Genomic DNA, 20891 nt, shown 5'->3' with positions numbered 1-20891 from the left:
ATTTTATTGATTTGAGTCCTCTCCCTCCTTTTCTTGATGAGTCTGGCTTAAGGTATATTAATTTTGTTTATCTTCTCAAAGAACCAGCTTTTAGTTTTATTGATCTTTGCTACTGTTTTCTTTGTTTCTATTGCATTTATTTCTGCTCTGATCTTTATGATTTCTTTCCTTCTACTAACTTTGGGTTTTATTTGTTCTTCTTTCTCTAATTCCTTTAGGTGTAAGGTTAGATTTTTTATTTGAGATTTTTCTTGTTTCTTGAGGTAGGATTGTATTGCTATAAACTTCCCTCTTAGAATAGCTTTTGCTGCATCCCACAGGTTTTGGATTGTCGTGTTTTTGTTGTCATTTGTCTCTAGGTATTTTTTGATATCCTCTTTGATTTCTTCAGTGATCTCTTGGTTATGTATTGTTTAGCCTCCATGTGTTTGCGTTTTCTACATTTTTTTCCCACTGTATTTATTTCTAATCTCATAGCATTGTGGTCAGAAAAGATGCTTGATATGATTTCAATTTTCTTAAATTTACTGAGACTTGATTTGTGACCCAAATGTGATCTATCCTGGAGAATGTTCCATGTGCAGTTGAGAAGAAAGTGTAATCTTCTGTTTTCAGATGGAATGTCCTATAAATATCAATTAAATCTATCTGGTCTACTGTGTCATTTAAAGCTTGTGTTTCCTTATTAATTTTCTGTCTGGATGATCTGTCCATTGGTGTAAGTGAGCCGTTAAAGTCCCCCAGTATTATGTGTTACTGTCAATTTCCTCTTTTATAGCTGTTAGCATTTGCCTTATGTATTGAGGTGCTCCTATGTTGGGTGCATATATATTTAAAATTGTTATATCTTCTTCTTGGATTGATCCCTTTATCATTATGTAGTGTCCTTCCTTGTCTCTTGTAACATTCTTTATTTTAAAGTTTATTTTATCTGATATGAGTATTGCTACTCCAGTTTTCTTTTGATTTCCATTTGCATGGAATATCTTTTTCCATCCTCTCACTTTCAGTCTGTATGTGTCCCTAGGTCTGAAGTGGGTCCCTTGTAGACAGCATATATATGGGTCTTGTTTTTGTATCCATTCAGCGAGCCTGTGTCTTTTGGTTGGAGCATTTAATCCATTCACCTTAAAGGTAATTATCAATATGTATGTTCCTATTACCATTTTCTTAATTGTTTTGGGTTTATTTTGGTAGGTCCTTTTCTTGTCTTGTGTTTCCCACTTAGAGAAGTTCCTTTAGCATTTGTTGTAGAGCTGGTTTGGTGGTGCTGAATTCTCTTAGCTTTTTTTTTTTTTCTTTTGTGGTATGCGGGCCTCTCACTGCTGTGGCCTCTCCCTTTGCGGAGCACAGGCTCCGGACGCACAGGCCCAGCGGCCATGGCTCACGGGCCCAGACGCTCCGCGGCATGTGGGATCTTCCCGGACTGGGGCACAAACCCGTGTCCCCTGCATCGGCAGGCGGGCTCTCAACCACTGCGCCACCAGGGAAGCCCTCTCTTAGCTTTTGCTTGTTTGTAAAGCTTTTGATTTCTCCATTGAATCTGAATGATATCCTTGCTGGGTAGAGTAATCTTGGTTGTATGTTCTTCCCTTTCATCACTTTAAATATATCATGCCACTCCCTTCTGGCCTGTAGAATTTCTGCTGAGAAATCAGCTGTTAACTTTATGGGAGTTCCCTTGTTATGTTATTTGTCATTTTTCCCTTGCTGCTTTTAATACTTTGCCTCTAATTTTTGCCAATTTGATTACTATGTGTCTCAGTGTGTTTCTCCTTGGGTTTATCCTGTCTGAGACTCCCTCCAGTTCCTGGACTTGGGTGGCTATTTCCTTTTCCATGTTAGGGAAGTTTTTGACTATAATCTCTTCAAATATTTTCTCAGGTCCTTTCTCTCTCTCTTCTCTTTCTGGGCCCCTATAATGTGAATGTTGTTGCGTTTAATGTTGTCCCAGAGGTCTCTTAGGCTGTCTTCATTTCTTTTCATTCTTTTTTCTTTATTCTGTTCCATGGCAGTGAATTCCACCATTCTGTCTTCCAGGTCACTTATCTGTTCTTCTGCCTCAGTTATTCTGCTATTGATTCCTTCTAGTGTATTTTTCATTCCTGTTATTGTATTGTTCATCTCTGTTTATTTGTTCTTTAATTCTTCTAGATGTTTGTTCTTTAATGCTCTAGGTCTGTGTTAAACATTTCTTGCTGCTACTCGATCTTTGCCTCCATTCTTTTTCCAAGGTCCTGGATCGTCTTCACTATTATTATTCTGAATTCTTTTTCTGTAAGGTTGCCTATCTCCACTTCATTTAGTTGTTTTTCTGGGGTTTTATCTTGTTCCTTCATCTGGTACATAGTCCTCTGACTTTTCAATTTGTCTGTCTTTCTGTGAATGTGTTTTTCATCCCACAGGGTGCAATACTGTAGTTCTCCTTGCTTCTGCTGGCTGCTCTCTGGTGGATGAGGCTATCTAAGAGGCTTGTGCAAGCTTCGTAATGGGAGGGACTGGTGATGGGTAGAGCTGGGTGTTGCTCTGGTGGGCAGAGCTCAGTAAAACTTTAATCTGCTTGTCTGCTGATGGGTGGGGCTGCGTTCTCTCCCTGTTGGTTGTTTGGCCTGAGGCGACCCAGTACTGGAGGCTACAGACTCTTTGGTAGGGCTAATGGCAGACTTCAGGAAGGCTCATGCCAAGGAGAACTTCCCAGAACTTCTGCTGTCAGTGTCCTTGTCCCCAGGGTGAGCCACAGCCAGCCCCTGCCTCTGCAGGAGACCCTCCAACACTAGCAGATAGGTCTGGTTCAGTCTCCTGTGGGGTCACTGCTCCTTCTCCCTGGGTCCTGATGTGCACATTACTTTGTGTATGCCCTCCAAAGTGGAGTCTCTGTTTTCCTGAGTCCTGTCAAAGTCCTGCAATCAAATCCCACTAGCCTTCAACGTCTGATTCTCTGGGAATTGCCCCTCCCGTTGCCGGACCCCCAGGTTGGGAAGCCTGATGTGGGGCTCAGAACCTTCACTACAGTGGGTGGACTTCTGTGGTATAAGTGTTCTCCAGTTTGTGAGTCACACACCCAGTGGTTATGGGATTTGATTTTATTGTGATTGCGCCCCTCCTACTGTCTTATTGCAGCTTCTCCTTTGTCTTTGGATGTGGGGTATCTTTTTTGGTGAGTTCCAGTGTCTTCCTGTCGATAATTGTTCAGCAGTTAGTTGTGATTCTGGTGCTCTCACAAGAGGGAGTGAGAGCACGTCCTTATACTCCACCATCTTGAACCGATTGTCTTATGATTATACTTTGCATTGCATATATTTTCCATCCTTTTATTTATTTGTGTCTGTATATTTAAAGTGCAATTCTTGTATATAACTAAGTCTTGTTTTTTAATTCAGTTTGACAATCTGGAATATATGGTCTGTTTATATTTAGTGTAATTATTGATATGGTTGAGTTAAGTCTATGATTTTGCTCTTTGTTTTCACTTTGTCTCATCTATATTTTGTTCCTTTATTCCTCCTTTCTTGCATTTTTTAAAAACTGTTTTTCTTTTTTCATTTTAACTCCTCCACTAGCTTTTTAGATATACATCTTTGTTTTAATAGTTGCTCTAGGGAATACAATACACATCCATAACTCATCACAGTCTACCATGAGTTAATATACCACTTCACATATAACTGAAGAACCTTACATTGTATTATAAACCTCATGATATAGTGTTATTATTTCTTCTTTGAACAGTTATTTTTAAAGAAATTTAATAAATGAGAAAAAAGTATTTTTCATTTATCTACAAATGCACCATTTCTGCTGCTTTTCATTCCTATGTATAAATCTCAGCTTCTACCTTACTTCATTTTCTTTGACCTGAAGAACTTGCTTTAACATTTAATTTCTTGTAGTGCAGGTCTACTGGTGAATTCTCTCAGCCTTTTTGTCTGAAAATATATTTTTTTGGCCTTCATTTAAAAAAAATAGAGCAGTTTTAGGGTCACAGCAAAATTGAGTGAAAAGTACAAAGAATTCCCATATACCCTTGGAACCACCCCTCAACCCCACCTCCACCATCATGGGCCTTTGTTTTTCAAGAATATTTTCACTGGACATAGGTTCCCAGATTAACAGCATTTTTTCATTGTCTTCTGATAGCATTATTTCTGGTGAAAAATCAGTGATCATTCTTATTGTTGTTCGCCTACTTGTAATGTACATTTCTCCTCCAGGTACTTTCAAGATTTATTCTTTTTCATCTTTAGTAATTTGACTGCTGTGCCTAGGTATGACTTTCTTTGCATTTTTTTTTCCTGTTTGTGGTTCACTGAGATTCTAGGATCTAATGAATTGGTATTTTTCTTCAAATTTAGAAGCATTTTTGGCCACTATTTCTTTAAATTATTTTTTTCTACCCTAGTCTTTTTCTCCTCTTAGTCTAGGACTGCAATTATACACATGTTAGACCATCTGATATTATCCAGTAGCCATTGCTTTTTTTCCTTTTTCCAGCATTTTTCTCCCCTCTGTGAGCATCACTCTGGATAATTCTTATGTTTCTATCTTCAATTTCACTGATCTTTCCTTCTCTAGTTTCCAGTGTGCTATTAATTCCACCTGGTGAATTTATATTCCACATGTTACATTTTTCATATCTAGAATTTCCATTTCTGTCAATCAACAGATGAATGGATAAAGATGATGTGGTATATATATACAATGGAATACTACTCAGCCATAAAAAAGAACGAAATAATGCCTTTTGCAACAACATGGATGCAACTTGAGATTATCATACTAAGTGAAGTAAATCAGAAAGAGAAAGATAAATACCATATGATATCACTTATATGTGAAATCTAAAATATGAAACAAATGAACTTACCTACAAAACAGAAACATACAGACATATAGAACAGACTTGTGGTTGCCAAGGGAAAGGAGGGGTGGGGAAAGAATGTAATGGGAGGCTGGTGTTAATAGATGCAAACAATTATATATAGAATGGATAAACAACAAGGTCCTACTGTATAGCACAGGGAACTATATTCAATATCCTGTGATAAACCATAATGGAAAAGAATATGAAAAAGAATGTATATATGTGTATAACCCAATCACTTTGCTGTACAGCAGAAATTAACACAACATTGTAAATCAACTATACTTCAATTAAAAAAATATATAATTTCCATTTCTTTTTTTACTATTTCTATTTCTTTAGTGAGCTTTTCCATCTCTTACCCAGTATGTTAATCTTTTCCTTAAAATCCTTAAGTATATTTAGGATAGCTGTTTAAAATTACCTGTCTGCTCTTTCAACATTTGTCATATATGGGTAAATTTCTATTGCTTTTTTTTTTTTTCACTCTGGTTATGGGTCACATTTTCCTGATTTTTTTTTTCATGTCTAGCAATTCTACGTTTTATGTTGGACATTGTGAATGCTAAATTTTTTGAGTGTCAGGATTTTGTTGCTTTCCTTTAAAGGGTGTTTTGTCTTGTTCTGGCAAAGTTAATCTACTGGCAGATAGGTTGTTCTTTTCATGGTTTATTTTTAAGCTTTATTGGAAAGGTCTAGAGTGATACATAGTCCAGGGCTAGAGTAGCCATATTCCTAATGCATGGCCTTTCTGGGGTCTCAATTGAATGCTCAGAGTATTTAATGATGTCTCTTGATTCCACCTAATAGGAACTCCTATGTTTCCCAGTCCTGTGAGACCCAGTAGCTGTTCCCTGCCAGGCCCGTGAGGTTTCACCCTAAACATACTTACGTCTTTAGTGTTTGGCTAAAGACTTAAGAAGATCCATATGCAAATTTCTGGAGCTCCTTTTCTGTACACTCTTTTGTCTAATACTCTAACCTACAATTCCCAGCTGCCTCAAAAGTTTCAAATGTTAAATTAGGGACTTCCCTGGTGGCGCAGTGGTTAAGAATCCACCTGCCAGGGGCTTCCCTGGTGGCGCAGCGGTTGAGAGTCCACCTGCCGATGCAGGGGATATGGGTTCGTGCCCGGTCCAGGAAGATCCCACATGCCGCGGAGCGGCTGGGCCCGTGAGCCATGGCCGCTGAGCCTGCGCGTCCGGAGCCTGTGCTCCGCAACGGGAGAGGCCACAACTGTGAGAGGCCCGCGTACTGAAAAAAAAAAAAAAAAAAAGAATCCATCTGCCAATGCAGGGGACATGGGTTCAAGCCTTGGTCCAGGAAGATCCCACATGCCACGGAGCAACTAAGCCTGTGTGCCACAACTACTGAGCCTGCGCACCTAGAGCCCACAAGCCACAACTACTGAAGCAGGCACGCCTAGAGCCCATGCTCCGCAACAAGAGAAGCCACCACAATGAGAAGCCCGTGCACCGCAATGAAGAGTAGCTCCCGCTCGCCGCAACTAGAGAAAGCCACTCGCAGCAACAAAGACCCAATGAAGCCAAAAATAAATAATAAAAATAATCTTTTAAAAAAATGTTAAATTAACCTCTGCTGTTTTCTGCTTGAATTTCACCTCATTACAGCACCAGAAAGTGCCATCAGGCAGAAAGCCAGCGATACAGTGAGGTTCACTTTGTGTGCCTCTTTTTTACTTGGTGATCACATTGCCGATTGTGCAATGGCCAAAAACAGTCACTTTATGTATTTTTTTCAGTTTTATAATTGTTTATGGTGGGAGGGACATACAGTATGGAACTTCAAATACCATATTTATGTAACTTGTTCCCTACTTAAACAGATATTTAGGTGGTTCTAAATGATAGTACAGCATAATGATCAAGTGTGAAGCTCTGGGTTAAATTCTCAGCTCTGTTACTTACTTGCTATGGTTCCTTGGGGAAGTTGCCAGCTAATTACCCCACTTGCAAAATGGAATATAATAATAAAAACCGGGCTTCCCTGGTGGCGCAGTGGTTGAGAATCCGCCTGCCGATGCAGGAGACACGGGTTCGTGCCCTGGTCCGGGAAGATCCCACATGCCGCGGAGCAACTAAGCCCGTGAGCCATGGCCGCTAGGCCTGTGCGTCCGGAGCCTGTGCTCCACAACGGGAGAGGCCACAACAGTGAGAGGCCCGCATACTGCAAAAAAAAAAAAAATAATAATAATAATAATAAAAACCACTTCATAGAGTTGCTCTGTGAAGTATATGAGATACTGTCTTGGAACACAGTGAGTACTCAAAATGTTAGCTGTTATTATTCCACTCTTCCTATTACAAGAAATGCTACGATCAGGAATTCCCTGGCAGTCCAGTGGTTAAGACTCTGTGCTTCCACTGCAGGGGGCACAGGTTCGATCCCTGGTTGGGAAACTAAGATCCCACATGCCACACAGCACAGCCACCCCCCAAAGAAAAAAAAAAGCTACAATAAACACTCTGGAAGATATTTATTTTCATTCTTATGCAAGTCTATCTCTGGAATTCTTGGGTCTATGAATATATGCCTTTTATAATTTGATAGATATTGCCAAATGCTTTCTAAAAAAAACACTGCACTGATTTACCATACCACAACCTGTTTTTCCAAACTCTCACCAAGGTTAAGAGATATGCCCAAACCTCTAAATTTTGGCAATCTGATATAGGAAAAGTGCAGTCTCCCTCCTTTTAAATTATGGGACAAATTCTGGGCATCCTCTTATGTTTATTGGCTCTCTATACATTTTCTCCTATGACCTCCTGTTGGTATCACCTCATTTGGGTTTTTTTTTTTCTTATTGATTTTATCCATTCATCCAACTAATTGTATTGAGTACATATTAGGCATACAACAGTGAACAAGACAAGTCTCGTCCTTGTGAAGCTTATAGTTCAGCCAGGGAAACAGAAAATTAGCAAAGAAAGAATAAAATAATTACAATTCCCGTGAGAAGAAAACAAAGAGGATGTTAGAATCGTGAGTAAGCAGCAGTAGGGAGAGTCTTCCGTAGAAAGAGTGGTAGTCATGGAAAGAGTATTTAAAGAAATTAGCTTTAAGTTGGAAACAGATGGTTGAGAATGAGCGAGTCATGGAAGGAGCAGTGGATCACGTTTGAAGCAGAAGTAACAGCCATATATGCAAAAGCTCTAATTCAAGAATGAATTTAGGGCTTCCCTGGTGGCGCAGTGGTTGAGAGTCCGCCTGCCGATGCAGGAGACACGGGTTCGTGCCTTGGTCTGGGAAGATCCCACATGCCGCAGAGCAACTAAGCGCGTGAGCCATGGCCGCTGAGCCTGCGCGTCCGGAGCCTGTGCTCCGCAACGGGAGAGGCCACAGCAGTGAGAGGCCCGCGTACCGCAAAAAAAAAAAAAAAAAAAAAAGAATGAATTTAGCATGTTTCAGGAACAGGAAGGCCACTGTGGCCATAGTGTCCTTGGTGAGGGGAAAACAGCCACCAGATGAGATTGGAGATGCAGGCAGGGCCCACAGGAATATGAATTTTATTTCCAGTGCTATGGGAAACCAGTGACAGGGTTTTTGTTTTTGTTGTTTAAACTTTTATTACCAAGTTTCATTTCCTGTAAATCCTACTGGATGCTTTTCTCCTGTTTCCCACCCTGTTTTAAATTTATTTATTTATTTATGGCTGTGTTGGGTCTTCGTTTCTGTGCGAGGGCTTTCTCCAGTTGTGGCAAGCGGGGGCCACTCTTCATCGCGGTGCGTGGGCCTCTCACTGTCGTGGCCTCTCGTTGCGGAGCACAGGCTCCGGACGCGCAGGCTCAGTAGTTGTGGCTCACAGGCCCGATTGCTCCGCGGCATGTGGCATCTTCCCAGACAAGGGCTCGAACCCGTGTTCCCTGCATTGGCAGGCAGATTCTCAACCACTGCGCCGCCAGGGAAGCCCCAATGACAGGTTTTAAGCAGGAAACTGACATGATCTTAAGTTCTCAAAGACCACTCTAGCTGTTCTGTGATTGGATAGGAGGGAGTCAAATGTGGATAAAGCCAGGAAGGCTCGTGAGGAGACTAATGCAGGAATCTGAGCAAGTGACAATAGCTTGGATAGTGTGGAGACACTGGAGAAGGAGGAAAGGGAGGACATTTATGATATTTTTGGAGGTGTAACTGGCAGGACTTGGTAATGAATCAACCACAGCAGCTCATTGGAGAATGAAGCTTCAGAAATGACTCGCCGGTCTTTAGCTTGTGCCGCTGAGTGAACAGAGCATTTATAACGATGGGGAAGACAACAGAAGGGGAGGTTTGAGAGGTGAAGTGGGAGATGACAAGTTCAGGCTTGGACATGCTAATCTGGATATGATGGTGAGACATCCTAATGGAAGTGGCCACAAGGCATGAGATACATGAGTTAGAAGCTCAAAAGAGTGATCTGGACTAACCACATAAATTTAATGGCAAATGCTCTTTGTGTTTTCACTGTGAAGCCTGAGGGTAATTAAATGTAATGAAGTGAACATTTAGAGTTTTGCGATCTAAAATGATTTAGCTGTTAATTAGACTTCCTGTGGTGATCATTTTGCAATACAGAGAAATTTCAAATCATTATGTTGTATACCTGAAACTAACATATGTTATACGTCAATTATACCTCAATTATTTTTAAAAAAGAGCAACGGGTTAGAAATTTTTAAAAAATGACTTAGCAATGAAAATATCTTGCACTTATATCAGGCCTCTCTCTCAAAAATTCAATGCACATCATCAGATCAGAATGGCTGATAAAAATAAGGAAGCAGGGACTTCCCTGGTGCAGTAGTTAAGACTCCACGCTCCCAATGCAGCAGGCCTGGGTTTAATCCCTGGTCAGGAAACTAGATCCCACATGCGTGCCGCAAGTAAGAGTTCACATGCCACAACTAAGGAGTCCGCAAGCCACAACTAAGGAGCCCACGAACCGCAACTAAGGATCCCACCTGCCGCAACTAAGACCTGGCTCAACCAAAGAAAGAAAGAAAGAAAGAATGAATGACGGAGCAGTATGCAGGAAGGAGGCAGGGGAAGGACCAGCTCCTCCATCGTAGAAGAAAAGTGTGCTACAGTCTGGAGCCCTCCCCCCACAGTTAGGTAACCTTCTCTACCAGGGCAGAATTGAAACCCAGCAAGGGCTCAGGTGCCCGTGGCACAGAAAGCCCAACTCTGACAGCGGGAATTTGCAGCAAAGTAAGGATTTACTGCAGGGCACCAAGCAAGGGAATGGGAGACAAGCCTCAGATGTATTCTAACTTGGTCTTTGAGTGAGGGGTTTATTTTAAAAGGGGAAGAACAAAGAGCCTGGGATTAATCATCATCTTGTGAAATTTCTATGGCATTTCTTTTTTTTTTTTTTGCGGTACGCGGGCCTCTCACTGTTGTGGCCTCTCCCGTTGCAGAGCGCAGGCTCCGGACGCGCAGGCTCAGCGGCCATGGCTCACGGGCCCAGCCGCTCCGCAGCACGTGGGATCCTCCCGGACCGGGGCACGAACCCGTGTCCCCTGCATCGGCAGGCGGACTCTCAACCACTGCGCCACCAGGGAAGCCCCTCTATGGCATTTCTTAAACGTAGTTTCAGGAATCAGGATGTCTCTGGTTTACGATTCTCTGGCCAAGTGGTCCATGGCTCAGGGATCTGTTAGCTCATATTGTCCTGGAGAAACAATTGAGTTTGTATGTTTAATGATGATATTTAGAATAGCAATTTCAGTACATTAATGATGTTATCAACAACAGTAATTTTAGTCATCTGACTCTGGTTGATGACTGTTCAGTTAGCACAGGACTGAGGTCAGAGGGGACAAGAAAGTGAATAAGTTTTGGATAAAGAGATTAATCATAAACTCGGTAAGGGAACTCAGGTTTAGGGGGACTCGGTTTCAGAATCACTTGGCCACACTTTTACAAAAACTCTAATCTCCTCAGTCCTTAAAAAGATAGGTCAGGTGCCATGGTACCTGGGGAAGGGGTTTCTCTTTTCCAAGGTCCCATATTCAGCCTTTCTGGATTGGGACTTTAGTTTTGGTCCAGTAAATAAGTGATGTGTTTAGCACACTGCCTGGCACATTGGAAGCGCTTGATGACTCCCTGCTATTATTGACATTAGAAGAAAGGGCCCTGGGGCCTAGGAGCCAGAGGTTCTAGGTTCATTTCCTGGCTGCAAATAACAATAAAAGGAATTCTCATTCGTGTAAGGAAAAAAAGAAATTTACTGGCTCACCTAGCCTGGAGGCCGAGCCAGATAGGTCACAGAACTAAACAGCTTCAGAAAGCAGGGCCTCTGGAAGCAGCAATTCAACATTTGATATTTGTCTCTGCTCTTCCTTCCCTGTTGGCCTGCTTCTCTCTTACTGCAGAAAGGTCGTCTCCATGTGACAGAAAAAAATGGCTGCACCTGCTAAGCAACCCCAGCAGAAAGAATGTTTCCCCGGCCCCTGCTTCCTGCACTAATCCCCCAGGAATGGCTCTATTGGGCTTGAGGTCACATTCTGACCCTTGGGCCAATTCCAGTTGTCAGAGGAATGAGACATTCTGCTTGGCTAGGCCTAGGTCACAAATGCAGCCAAGGATCTGGGCTTTGGGGAAGAGTGTCTGTTCCTTCTTGTGGGAAGTCACAGATCAAAAGCAATCCCAGGCCACATGAGTATTCCTGCTCCATCACTTAACTGCCTGATGTTAGGTCTCACGGCCTCTCAGTTTCCTCATGATGAAATGGAGACTGTAATTTCTGACTTACCTTACTCAATTTTTTTGTTTGTTTAAATAATGAAGATCAAAGGACGCACGTTGTATGAAAAAGAAACGTACACATACTATCTTAGCTAACAATATTGGTCAGGCCAAGCTACTTTAACTAAGTACCCTAGATAACAATTTAATTTGCAGCCAAAGCGGTTAACTACTAAAAAAATTCAAGAATTTTCAACAAGAAAAATGGCATAAACTTAATAAGGCTGTCGAATTCAGTTGCCTTAAATGCCAGGCACCTATTGGGTAGTCCATCTAAGAAAGGAGTTATCAAAAGCATCATCTCTAGGTGAATGTCGACCCGAGATATGGGAGCTTGAGTAACATTTTCATCGAAAAAGGCAGGAACTGCTAGTGCTGGAAGGAATCTGGCCTCTATACTTTAGATATGGCATCTGTGACCAGAGACGCTAACATGGCATCCAACATTACACAGCAGCAGGTGGAGCATCAGGACTTCCCCAGGTCTCTCAAACACCAACCCTTATTCTTCCTATTCTATCACAGCGCCTCCCTTCGTGATTACATCCTGGGGCAACGTGATAGAGCCTTCTCTAACTCTGAAATGCATTTAGAATAGAACTTGCTTGTCGGTCAATAGTACAATTATTTGGATAGAATGTGGGGGATTGAGAGACTCCCAGGAGAGACCCCAAGTGGTGCTGCTTCATTCGTGAATGTTTCGAGCTCACAGTATTGGCGGGGAGGCAATTGGCCAGGCAGCGGCAGATCAGCATTCCTTTCTTGCTCTGGTGACAGCAGCGGCTGTGAAACTGAACAACCCACAGTAAATGCTCAGTAAACCAACTTTGCTGAGAAGCAATGTGTCAAAACATAAAAGGAGCCTAAAAATGTTCTTACTTAGTGCATTAATTACACACATAGAACTTATCCTAAGAAAATGCTCATAAATATAAACTAATATCTATGTTTACAATTTTTCCAGCACTGCATTTTTTTTTTTTTTTTTTTTGGCCGCGCTGCTCAGCTTGAGGGATCTTAGTTCACCAAGCAGGGACTGAACTCGGGCCCTAGGCAGTGAAAGCACGGAGTTCTAACCACTGGACCGTCAGGGAATTCCCGTTTTTGCTTTATTTTAAATAGAGATCCTTTGTACTGTAAAGTTGCATTAGAAGAGCAGCAAAACGCTGACATCAATGGCTGGGGCAGTGCGGACCAATTTCCTGGGGAAATCTGAAGGTCTGGGGCCTACCTGTTCAGGCCTGCTTTCTCCCATTTTATAGAGGCAGGCCTAAGAACCTGGAAGGAGCAAGGTGCCCAGAGAAGCAAGGACAGCAACACTGACACTGCCGCCTCTTTTTGGAACCAGGGAGGATTTATATCAAACACGTTCATTGAACCCACTGTTTAGGAACTCCTGCAGAGAGGGACGAAAAGGTATAAATGAGTCCGAGGGTAAATTCCAGCCCCAGATGTCCTATTTGTAAATGTGTGGCTCCCACGCTTTGGATCTCAGTCATCTTATCTGTTAAATAGTAGGTTTAATATACTGGTCTCTGGGCTTCCCTGGTGGCGCAGTGGTTGAGAATCTGCCTGCTGATGCAGGGGATGCGGGTTCGTGCCCCGGTCCGGGAAGGTCCCACATGCCTGCGCGTCCGGAGCCTGTGCTCCGCAACGGGAGAGGCCGCAACAGTGAGAGGCCCACACACAATATATATATATATATATATATATACTGGTCTGTAAGGTGTCTATCCTTTATACAACAAAAAGAAGACAACTGCATTAAGGAAATCCCATGAGTTCATCCTTCACGAGCCCCTTGCCCCCCATCTCCTGTGTTACACACCGTGAAGTTGTTCAGCAAAGTCTTTATTTAAGTGGAAGATTGGCTGTCCAGAGGGGCAGCTGCATGGACCGTAATTCCTGAGCAAGGTGCAGTTGCCTGGCATCTTAACTGGAACTTCCCCTTGGGAACTTGGGAAGTCCCTTCCCCATTCTGAACCTCAATTTTCATATCTCAAGAAATGAGGGATTTGGGTTGAATGGATGAAGGTCCTTTTCTACCAGAAATCCAGCTGTTATTTCTCCTAGTCTCCTGACTCCTTGGGGCAAAGACCCTAGTTCAAGTGCATGGAATAAAGCTTGGCCTCCTTTCCCCTGGCTGCAGAATCCCATTAGTATAATCAGAGGAGAGACGGCAGAGCTACAGGCTGGTTCGAAGCTCAGTCCTGCCACTCACTGTGTGATAAAATACTTAACCTCTCAGTGGCTCAATTTCTCCATCTGTAAGTGAGGTTCCTACCTCAAAGAGGTCTTATGAGAATTAAATGAGTTAATGTTTGCAAAGCACTAAAAACAGTGCCTGGCACGTAGTGCTTTGTAAAGTGGTTTTTGAATAAATAAAATTTAGTACGTGAGCTGAATCTCTTCATAACTCTTAACAGCTTCTTGACTCCCCCACCCCCCCCGCCCCAGCCTCTGTGTTCACCCCTTCCTAAAGCTCAGAGCTCTGAACCCCTGATCTCTCTACTTAAAGGCCTCCTACGGCTCCTAGGTTCCTCCAGGATGGAGCATTGACGCCTCAGCTGTTAGACCCAGGCTCTTCACACAGGGCCTCCCAGAGGTCCAGAGATGCTAGGCCACTTCCTTTTATTTAAGGATCCCAGTTAATCGGAAAACAAACAAACAAACAAACAAACCAAAAAAAAAAAAAAAACAAGCAAAAAAGGCACACAGAGTTGCGAAAATTGTGGGGCATTTTTAATGTTATACCGAGCAAAGTCAAACGTTAATCACTCCCAAACCCCAGCGCAGATAAACCGTGATTACGCTGTTTCAAGATAATGGCCAAGGGTTCTCAGGCTGTTAACTTCCAGCCGTACAACTGGTGGAGCGGCGTGGCGAGGAGGTGGGAGTTCATCAGGTGGATCTCTGGAGGCTCAGCGCCGGGAGACTGGCGAGGACGCCCCCAACCCAAAGACGAGGCCCCTGGGACAACCCCTCTCCACACCCCCTCACCAAACCCCTCAATCTCCAACCCCGCGAGCCCGGCAGGCCTCCCAGGCCGCGAGGCCGGCCCTCCATGCACCCACTCACCCGGCTCGGCAGAGCCCACCCTGCCCTAGTAGCCCAGGGCGCCCGCGCACCCAGTGCCGCCGCCCCGCACCCAGGAGCCTCCACAGGAACCGTTATCTTGCCCGCGGTGCCCCCTGTGAGCTGCATGCGTGAGTCGGAGAGTGGGGTCCGGCGGCGACCCCCGCAAAGAGCCCGCGAGGGGGCGCGCGTCCCTGCGCTCAGCCGGCCTGCCACGACCCTCCTGAAGCGCCCGCCCGCGCGGGGCCGGCGGGAAGGCGGGGACTCGGTCCCGCGCCACGCGGCTCGGCCAATAGAAGCGCGCGCAGCGGGGCTCGGCGCCGACCACCTCGGTTGCTGAAAACCCGACGCGCGGGCGGCGGGCTCTAGGCGGGCGGCAGCGGGCCGGCTCCCGGCGCACTCGAGGCCGGTGCGCGCTACCCCGCGGGTCCCGTGCGCGCGCCTGACCTCCCTTGCCCAGTCGGTGCGCGGCATCGCCCGGCCCCGATGGCCCCCGAGACCCCGGCCCAGGGGCCTACCCCGCGCTACTTCACCTGGGACGAGGTGGCGCAGCGCTCGGGACGCGACAAAGAGCGGTGGCTCGTGATTGACCGAAAGGTGTACAACATCAGCGAGTTCACCCGCCAGCACCCCGGGGGCTCCCGGGTCATCAGCCACTACGCGGGGCAGGACGCTACGGTGAGCGCTGCCAGACCGGGGAACGGGAGGAGGCGGGGCCGGGAGGTCGGAGCCTGGGGCTCAGCGCGCGAGACAAGAGATTTGGCACTCAGGGCCGAACATTCTAATTCGGGGAAAAGCCGGGAGGCGCAGGAGCGTACCGGTTGCCAGGTGATTGGGTGTGCTGCGGAAACGGGATGCAAGGGCAGGAGAGAGGCTGCGAAAAGTGGAGTCTGGGGAGTAGGTAGGGAGGGAGGCCGGCAACGTGCACGCACAAACAAAGGGCCGCGCCATCGGTCCGTGCGCTCCGTCTGCTGCCCGGAGTCTGCGGTCTCCAGGCGTGGGCAGTCCCCGGGTCAGGGGTAGGAGGGAGGACAGCGGGGACGTGGAACCCCCGGACGGCGGCACTGCCGAGACCGAGGGAGGAGGGGTCAGTGGCAGGGAGAGGCATCAAGTCTTGACCTGTCTTGGTGGCTGGGAGAGAAGCGCAGGCGCGTCTGGGCCGAGCATGCCGGACTAGACTGGCGAGCGTGAGCAGGGCAGAGAACGAGGGAACCACACTCAGGGATTTTCCTGAGGGGGGAAGCCACCTAGTGCCCGCTGCCTTCGGAACCCCTGCACAGGGTGAAGACCGGAGGGTGGGGAAGGGGCAGCACCGGCCAGAGAGGACTAGCGCCTGCTCGTGCACAAAAAAGAGTGGGAACAGCGTGCTGAAGGGGAGGGGGGGCTGCATCAGCATACAGTTAGCGAGGGCCCTGGAACAGCCCTGGAATCCTGTGGGGAGATCTCTCAGCCTCAGGCCAGCAGCTGTTTGCAGTCCCGGGCTGTAGGCCCGGTGCTGGGTCGCATCCCTCCTCCCTCAGGCCTCACTGCGGGCCAGCGCCCGTCCCAGCCCCTATTCTGTTGCTTCCCTCTCTAGACAACCTGCTCTCGGAACTAAAGCACCTAGCACTTCCCTTCTGGGTTTGAGAGCTGGGGGACCACTCCTTGGGACCCAAAGGTTGGAGCGTTCGCTTCGCCGTGTCCCCTCCCCCTATATCCTTCCCCCATCCTTCGCCTAGCGGCGTGACCCCTTCCACTGTCCCCAGCTTTCTCCCTGCCATCTCGGAGTGTGCCTCGGGCCACTAGGGTTCCCGTGATGTGGTGGTGCAGCCTAACGCGGTAAGGACCCGCCCCTCCCTCCGACGCGGCTGGCCTGGGAGTCGAGGCCTGAGCCTGTCTCCGGAGTGACCACTGGGGAGCTCAGGCAGTGGCCGAAGGCGAAGGTGTGGACTGGCGCATGCGTAGACGGAGCAGGCGTCCTGCAGTGTGATTTAGGGCCGGGGCCGGCCGCAGCGGAGACCGCGATTGGTCCGCATGTGTGGTGCCACCGGCCGCCGGCGCCGGCTCCGCCCCGGCTCCCTCCGCCTCCAAGCTGTGGCTTTGGGCCTGGGGCTGTCTGAGCTTCAGGACATTAATCTCGTTAATCTAGTCACTGAGGACCCCGCCTTGCGTAATCAAAATTAGTGCCCTAGGGCAGGGGGTGTTCAGAGTGGGAAGGGAAATATGGAACCCCAACCAGAAGAGCAGCGGAGGGACGGGGGAGAAATGCAAAAGTCCTCCAGTTGGACACAGGGAGTCTCCCTCAGCACATTTCATGAGACACCTAGAGGAAAGGACAGCCCAGCCAGGTCTTTCTGTGGTCGCCCTACCCGTGCTTCCTATTCCTTGGCGTGGTACCCTTCTTCCTAGAACACAGTTGTTGGGTGATCCTGAGCTGTGGACACCAGGGACAGGTCTGAGCACTCTCAAAGGGCAGCTGCCTGGAGGGGGGTGGGGTCTGTTTGAACTTGGGTACAGCCTCCTTGCTGGATCGGGAGGATGGTCTTTAGTGTGAGCCCTCCACAAGTCTTGGGGGGCCGGGCTGACTTCCTCACTGTGCTGCCTTCTCCCCAAACTTGCAGGATCCCTTTGTGGCGTTCCACATCAACAAAGGCCTTGTGAGGAAGTATATGAACTCTCTCCTGATTGGAGAACTGTCTCCAGAGCAGCCCAGCTTTGAGCCCACTAAGAATGTGAGACCCCGTTTGCTGTTTGGAGCTCCTGCGGTTGTTGAGGGGCAGAGGGTAGAAGGAAGGCCTAGATATGATCACAGGTGACCACAATCCGTTCCTGGGAATATCGAGGTCCTTGCTTCTCCTGCGTGGTCATTGGGCTGCAGGGCTTTGGAACCTGTGGTTCTCACAAGGCCACCACCACCACCCCCATCCTCAACACGAGACCTATCGACCAAGCACTTATTCTGTGCCAAGCATAACATCATATAATCCACACACGGTTACAGATGAGAAAACTGAGTCTCAGAGAGGTTAAGCAACTCGGCCAAGGATCACACTATTACTAAGTGGCAGAGCAGTGGCTTGAATGAATTCTGTTTAACTCCAAAGACCACATGCTCTTAGACTTGATCCCATAGCACCTCCTGTCATCCTTCCTCAGCCTTGTGGTATCTTCACCTAGGACCGTGGGCTTCCCTCAGCTACCTTGGTGGGAGGGCCTTGAGCTTAAGAGGGTCCTTGGCCGCAGTGCTGGGTTGCATCTGGGGAGAATAAGACCCTTTCCATCTCCACTCGTCTACAGAAAGAGCTGACTGAGGAGTTCCGGGAGCTGCAGGCCACGGTGGAGCGGGTGGGGCTCATGAAGGCGAACCCCGTCTTCTTCCTGCTGTACCTGCTGCACATCCTGCTGCTGGATGTCATTGCCTGGCTCACTCTTTGGCTCTTTGGGACCTCCTTCCTGCCTTTCCTCCTCTGTGCAGTGCTGCTCAGCACAGTTCAGGTGAGAGCCCTGGGCTTGTCAAGAACACAGCCAGCTCGGCTTCCGTGGGGAAAATTCTTTGCACCCCTCAGGAGGCCAAGGAGCCCTCTGTCCCGGGCAGAGAGGAGGACATGCGGGAGGGTTGGTGCAGAAAGAGCACACATTCCGTTGTCTGTGGCTTTCATCTGCTCGTCTTCACCACATGTGCACCTTCATTTCTTCCACGGCCTCTCCAGCCACTTCTCCCAAGGGCTCCCTTCTTCCCGTGGCATTTCTCCTCTGAAACTTCATGTTCCGGTTCTGTCACAGTCCGGGTGTGCCAAGAACTAAGACTCTGGTTTCTCAGCTGGGGCCCTAATACTTGGCTGTCAGAACCCACTAGTTAAGCCTTCTACTTGCCTGAGTTTGTCACTCTGTCCTGTTCTGTAGTTTGGATGTTCAGTCCGTCGGAAGTCACAGAACTCCAGAACTGGGGACACTGAAGAGCAGGGAGGGGGTAGTGCTTTGCCCTAGTTCTCGTGTGAGTCAGTGGCGGAGCCACGAGCAGGACCCAGGCTTCCTCACTCCTTCCCTGATGTGCTCAGTTAGGCCAGCACAGGCCTAGGTAGATGAAGGAAGAGGGAGAGGCCGAGTCAGTTGAGACAGATGCGGGGCTGGTGGGCTGCTCTCAGCGCTAGCCTTTCTCACCCAGGCCCAGGCTGGCTGGCTGCAGCATGACTTTGGACACCTGTCCGTCTTCGGCACCTCTACATGGAACCACCTGCTACATCATTTCGTGATTGGCCACCTGAAGGTCGACGGGACGGGGAGGGGCGCTCTCTGAAACTCCAGTCAACAATGGGCTGCCTGGGGGAGGGGGGGCAGCGGGCTTCCGTACTCACGCCCCGCTTTTCTGTAGGGGGCCCCTGCCAGTTGGTGGAACCACCTGCACTTCCAGCACCACGCCAAGCCCAACTGCTTCCGCAAAGACCCGGACATCAACATGCACCCCTTCTTCTTTGCCTTGGGGAAGATCCTCTCTGTGGAGGTGAGCACAGGTATCGGTGAAGGTCTCGGAGAATGGGAACCGGGCAGCACACAGGGCTTGCAGGGAAGCGCTCACAATGCTGTCAGCGTGGGCAAGACATAGGGGGCCGGGCTGGCTGGCTGTTTGGAAGTTGCGGGACGCCACAGGCAGGAAGCAGGCTACCCAGGACACTCACCTGTCCTCCCTCGTGAGTCCAAGTCAGCAAATAGCTGCTGCAGAAAGGTACGCCACGCTGCTAAGGACCCAAAGGACGGCCAGATTGCTGTGCAAACCCTGCTCGGCCTTGAAGTTGATGGATGGCCCTCCTGGCAGGAGCTTTTTAGACACTCCCAGCCCAGGCAGTCAGCCCCCGGCACCTGTAATCCTCTCTCTTACACAACAGCTACACTGGCTTACTCTTCTCTGCTGCCCATTATCTAGAATATTGACTCACTGAGTAATTCTTCCCACCCGCCTGACCCCAGCCTGACTCTCAGGGTGAGGGTGGTCAGCACTGGGTTCGAGTTGTCATCTGAGGGTGTGTGAGCAGCCATGATAACGTAGCTGCTAAAGCCTGCGGGTGGGTGGAGACCTGGTGAGCCTTTAGTGAGCATAAAGGATGGACGGCTGTGAGTGGCCAGTGGAGTTCTTTAAAAAGCTAATTTAAAACCCTTTGACCGGGCTTCCCTGGTGGCGCAGTGGTTGAGAATCCGCCTGCCGATGCAGGGGACACGGGTTCGTGCCCCGGTCTGGGAAGATCCCACGTGCCGGGGAGCGGCTGGGCCCGTGAGCCTTGGCCACTGAGCCTGTGCCCTGCAATGGGAGAGGCCACAACAGTGAGAGCCCTGCGTATCGCAAAAAAAAAAAAAAAAAGCGCAAAGCAGATAGTGCCACCTGCCGAAAGCCGTCCAGGGCTTCCCATCCCCACTGGAATAAAATCTAAACTCCTTACTGTGGCCTTCCCAGGGCTAAGGCTCAATATGATGGGGCCGTCCCTCGTTTTCTGCTTTATCAACTATTCTCCTCTGTTATATTCCCTGCCACACTGGCTGCCTTTCTGTCCCTTGAACGTCCCAAACCTTTGTTCCCTCTGCTTTACCCCGAATGTCTGCATGGCTGGCTCCTTCTCACCATTCAGGTCTCAGTTCTGATGTCAGGGCCCCAGGAGGCCATATAGGACTACGCTAGCCAAAACGCTGCCTACCTCGCTTTCTGTCATATTTTCCTGTTTTTAATCTGTTATTACCTTGAGCTCTGTCTACAAATTTATCACCAGCTTCCTCTCCTCGGATGATAAGCTCCACGAGGGTAGGCATTTTGTGTTACTCACCTCTGTATCCTCACACCTGGAACAGTGCCGGGCACGCTGATGCCCTATAAATTGTGGAATGAAATCACTTAACGGAGAAAGAAGGCTTCATTTAGCAGAAGTGCCTGGCACGGGATAAGGTATCAGTAAATGTCCTGTCAAAGCAGTAGATGGACTCATCATAAAAGAGGGGTGAGCTGGCATTCTGCTCGGGGGTAGAGTCCCTCCTGTGCCCCGTGGTCGTCTGGTCGCCAGAACTAACCAGGACGTGGGGAACAGAGGGAGCCAGGACTCGAACACGAGGGCAGGGCTTCGCCGTCGCGGTTTTGCGAGTTCCCGCGAGGGGACGCGGACTGACTGGCTAGCCCGGCAGCTCCAGCCTGTCTCCACCGCCACTCAGCTCACAAAACCACCACCAGCCGCTGGGGAGAACCTTG

General features: G+C 47.9%; 1 protein-coding gene across 6 annotated transcripts in view; it reads left to right on the top strand.

Moving 5' to 3' along the window:
- The window catches only part of FADS1 (fatty acid desaturase 1), a 43568-nt gene that overhangs the window by 15214 nt on the left and 7463 nt on the right, over positions 1-20891 (top strand). For 2 of the 6 annotated variants that reach the window (XM_067037461.1, XM_067037462.1), the window contains exons 3-6: positions 17287-17397; positions 17963-18160; positions 18831-18932; positions 19038-19166. In XM_067037461.1, coding sequence (XP_066893562.1) covers positions 17335-17397; positions 17963-18160; positions 18831-18932; positions 19038-19166 — 492 coding nt within the window. In that variant the 5' untranslated portion in view covers positions 17287-17334. Of the gene's footprint in view, positions 1-14989; positions 15365-15451; positions 15515-17100; positions 17119-17286; positions 17398-17962; positions 18161-18830; positions 18933-19037; positions 19167-20891 lie in introns of those variants that run through there. The other 4 variants (XM_059069655.2, XM_059069658.2, XM_059069659.2 and 1 more) reach the window with 4 other exon arrangements.

This window comes from Kogia breviceps, chromosome 7 (genome assembly GCF_026419965.1).
Source record: "Kogia breviceps isolate mKogBre1 chromosome 7, mKogBre1 haplotype 1, whole genome shotgun sequence".
NCBI lineage: Eukaryota > Metazoa > Chordata > Mammalia > Artiodactyla > Physeteridae > Kogia > Kogia breviceps.
Note: the sequence above shows the minus strand (reverse complement) of the source record. Positions and strands in the feature narration are given on the sequence as shown.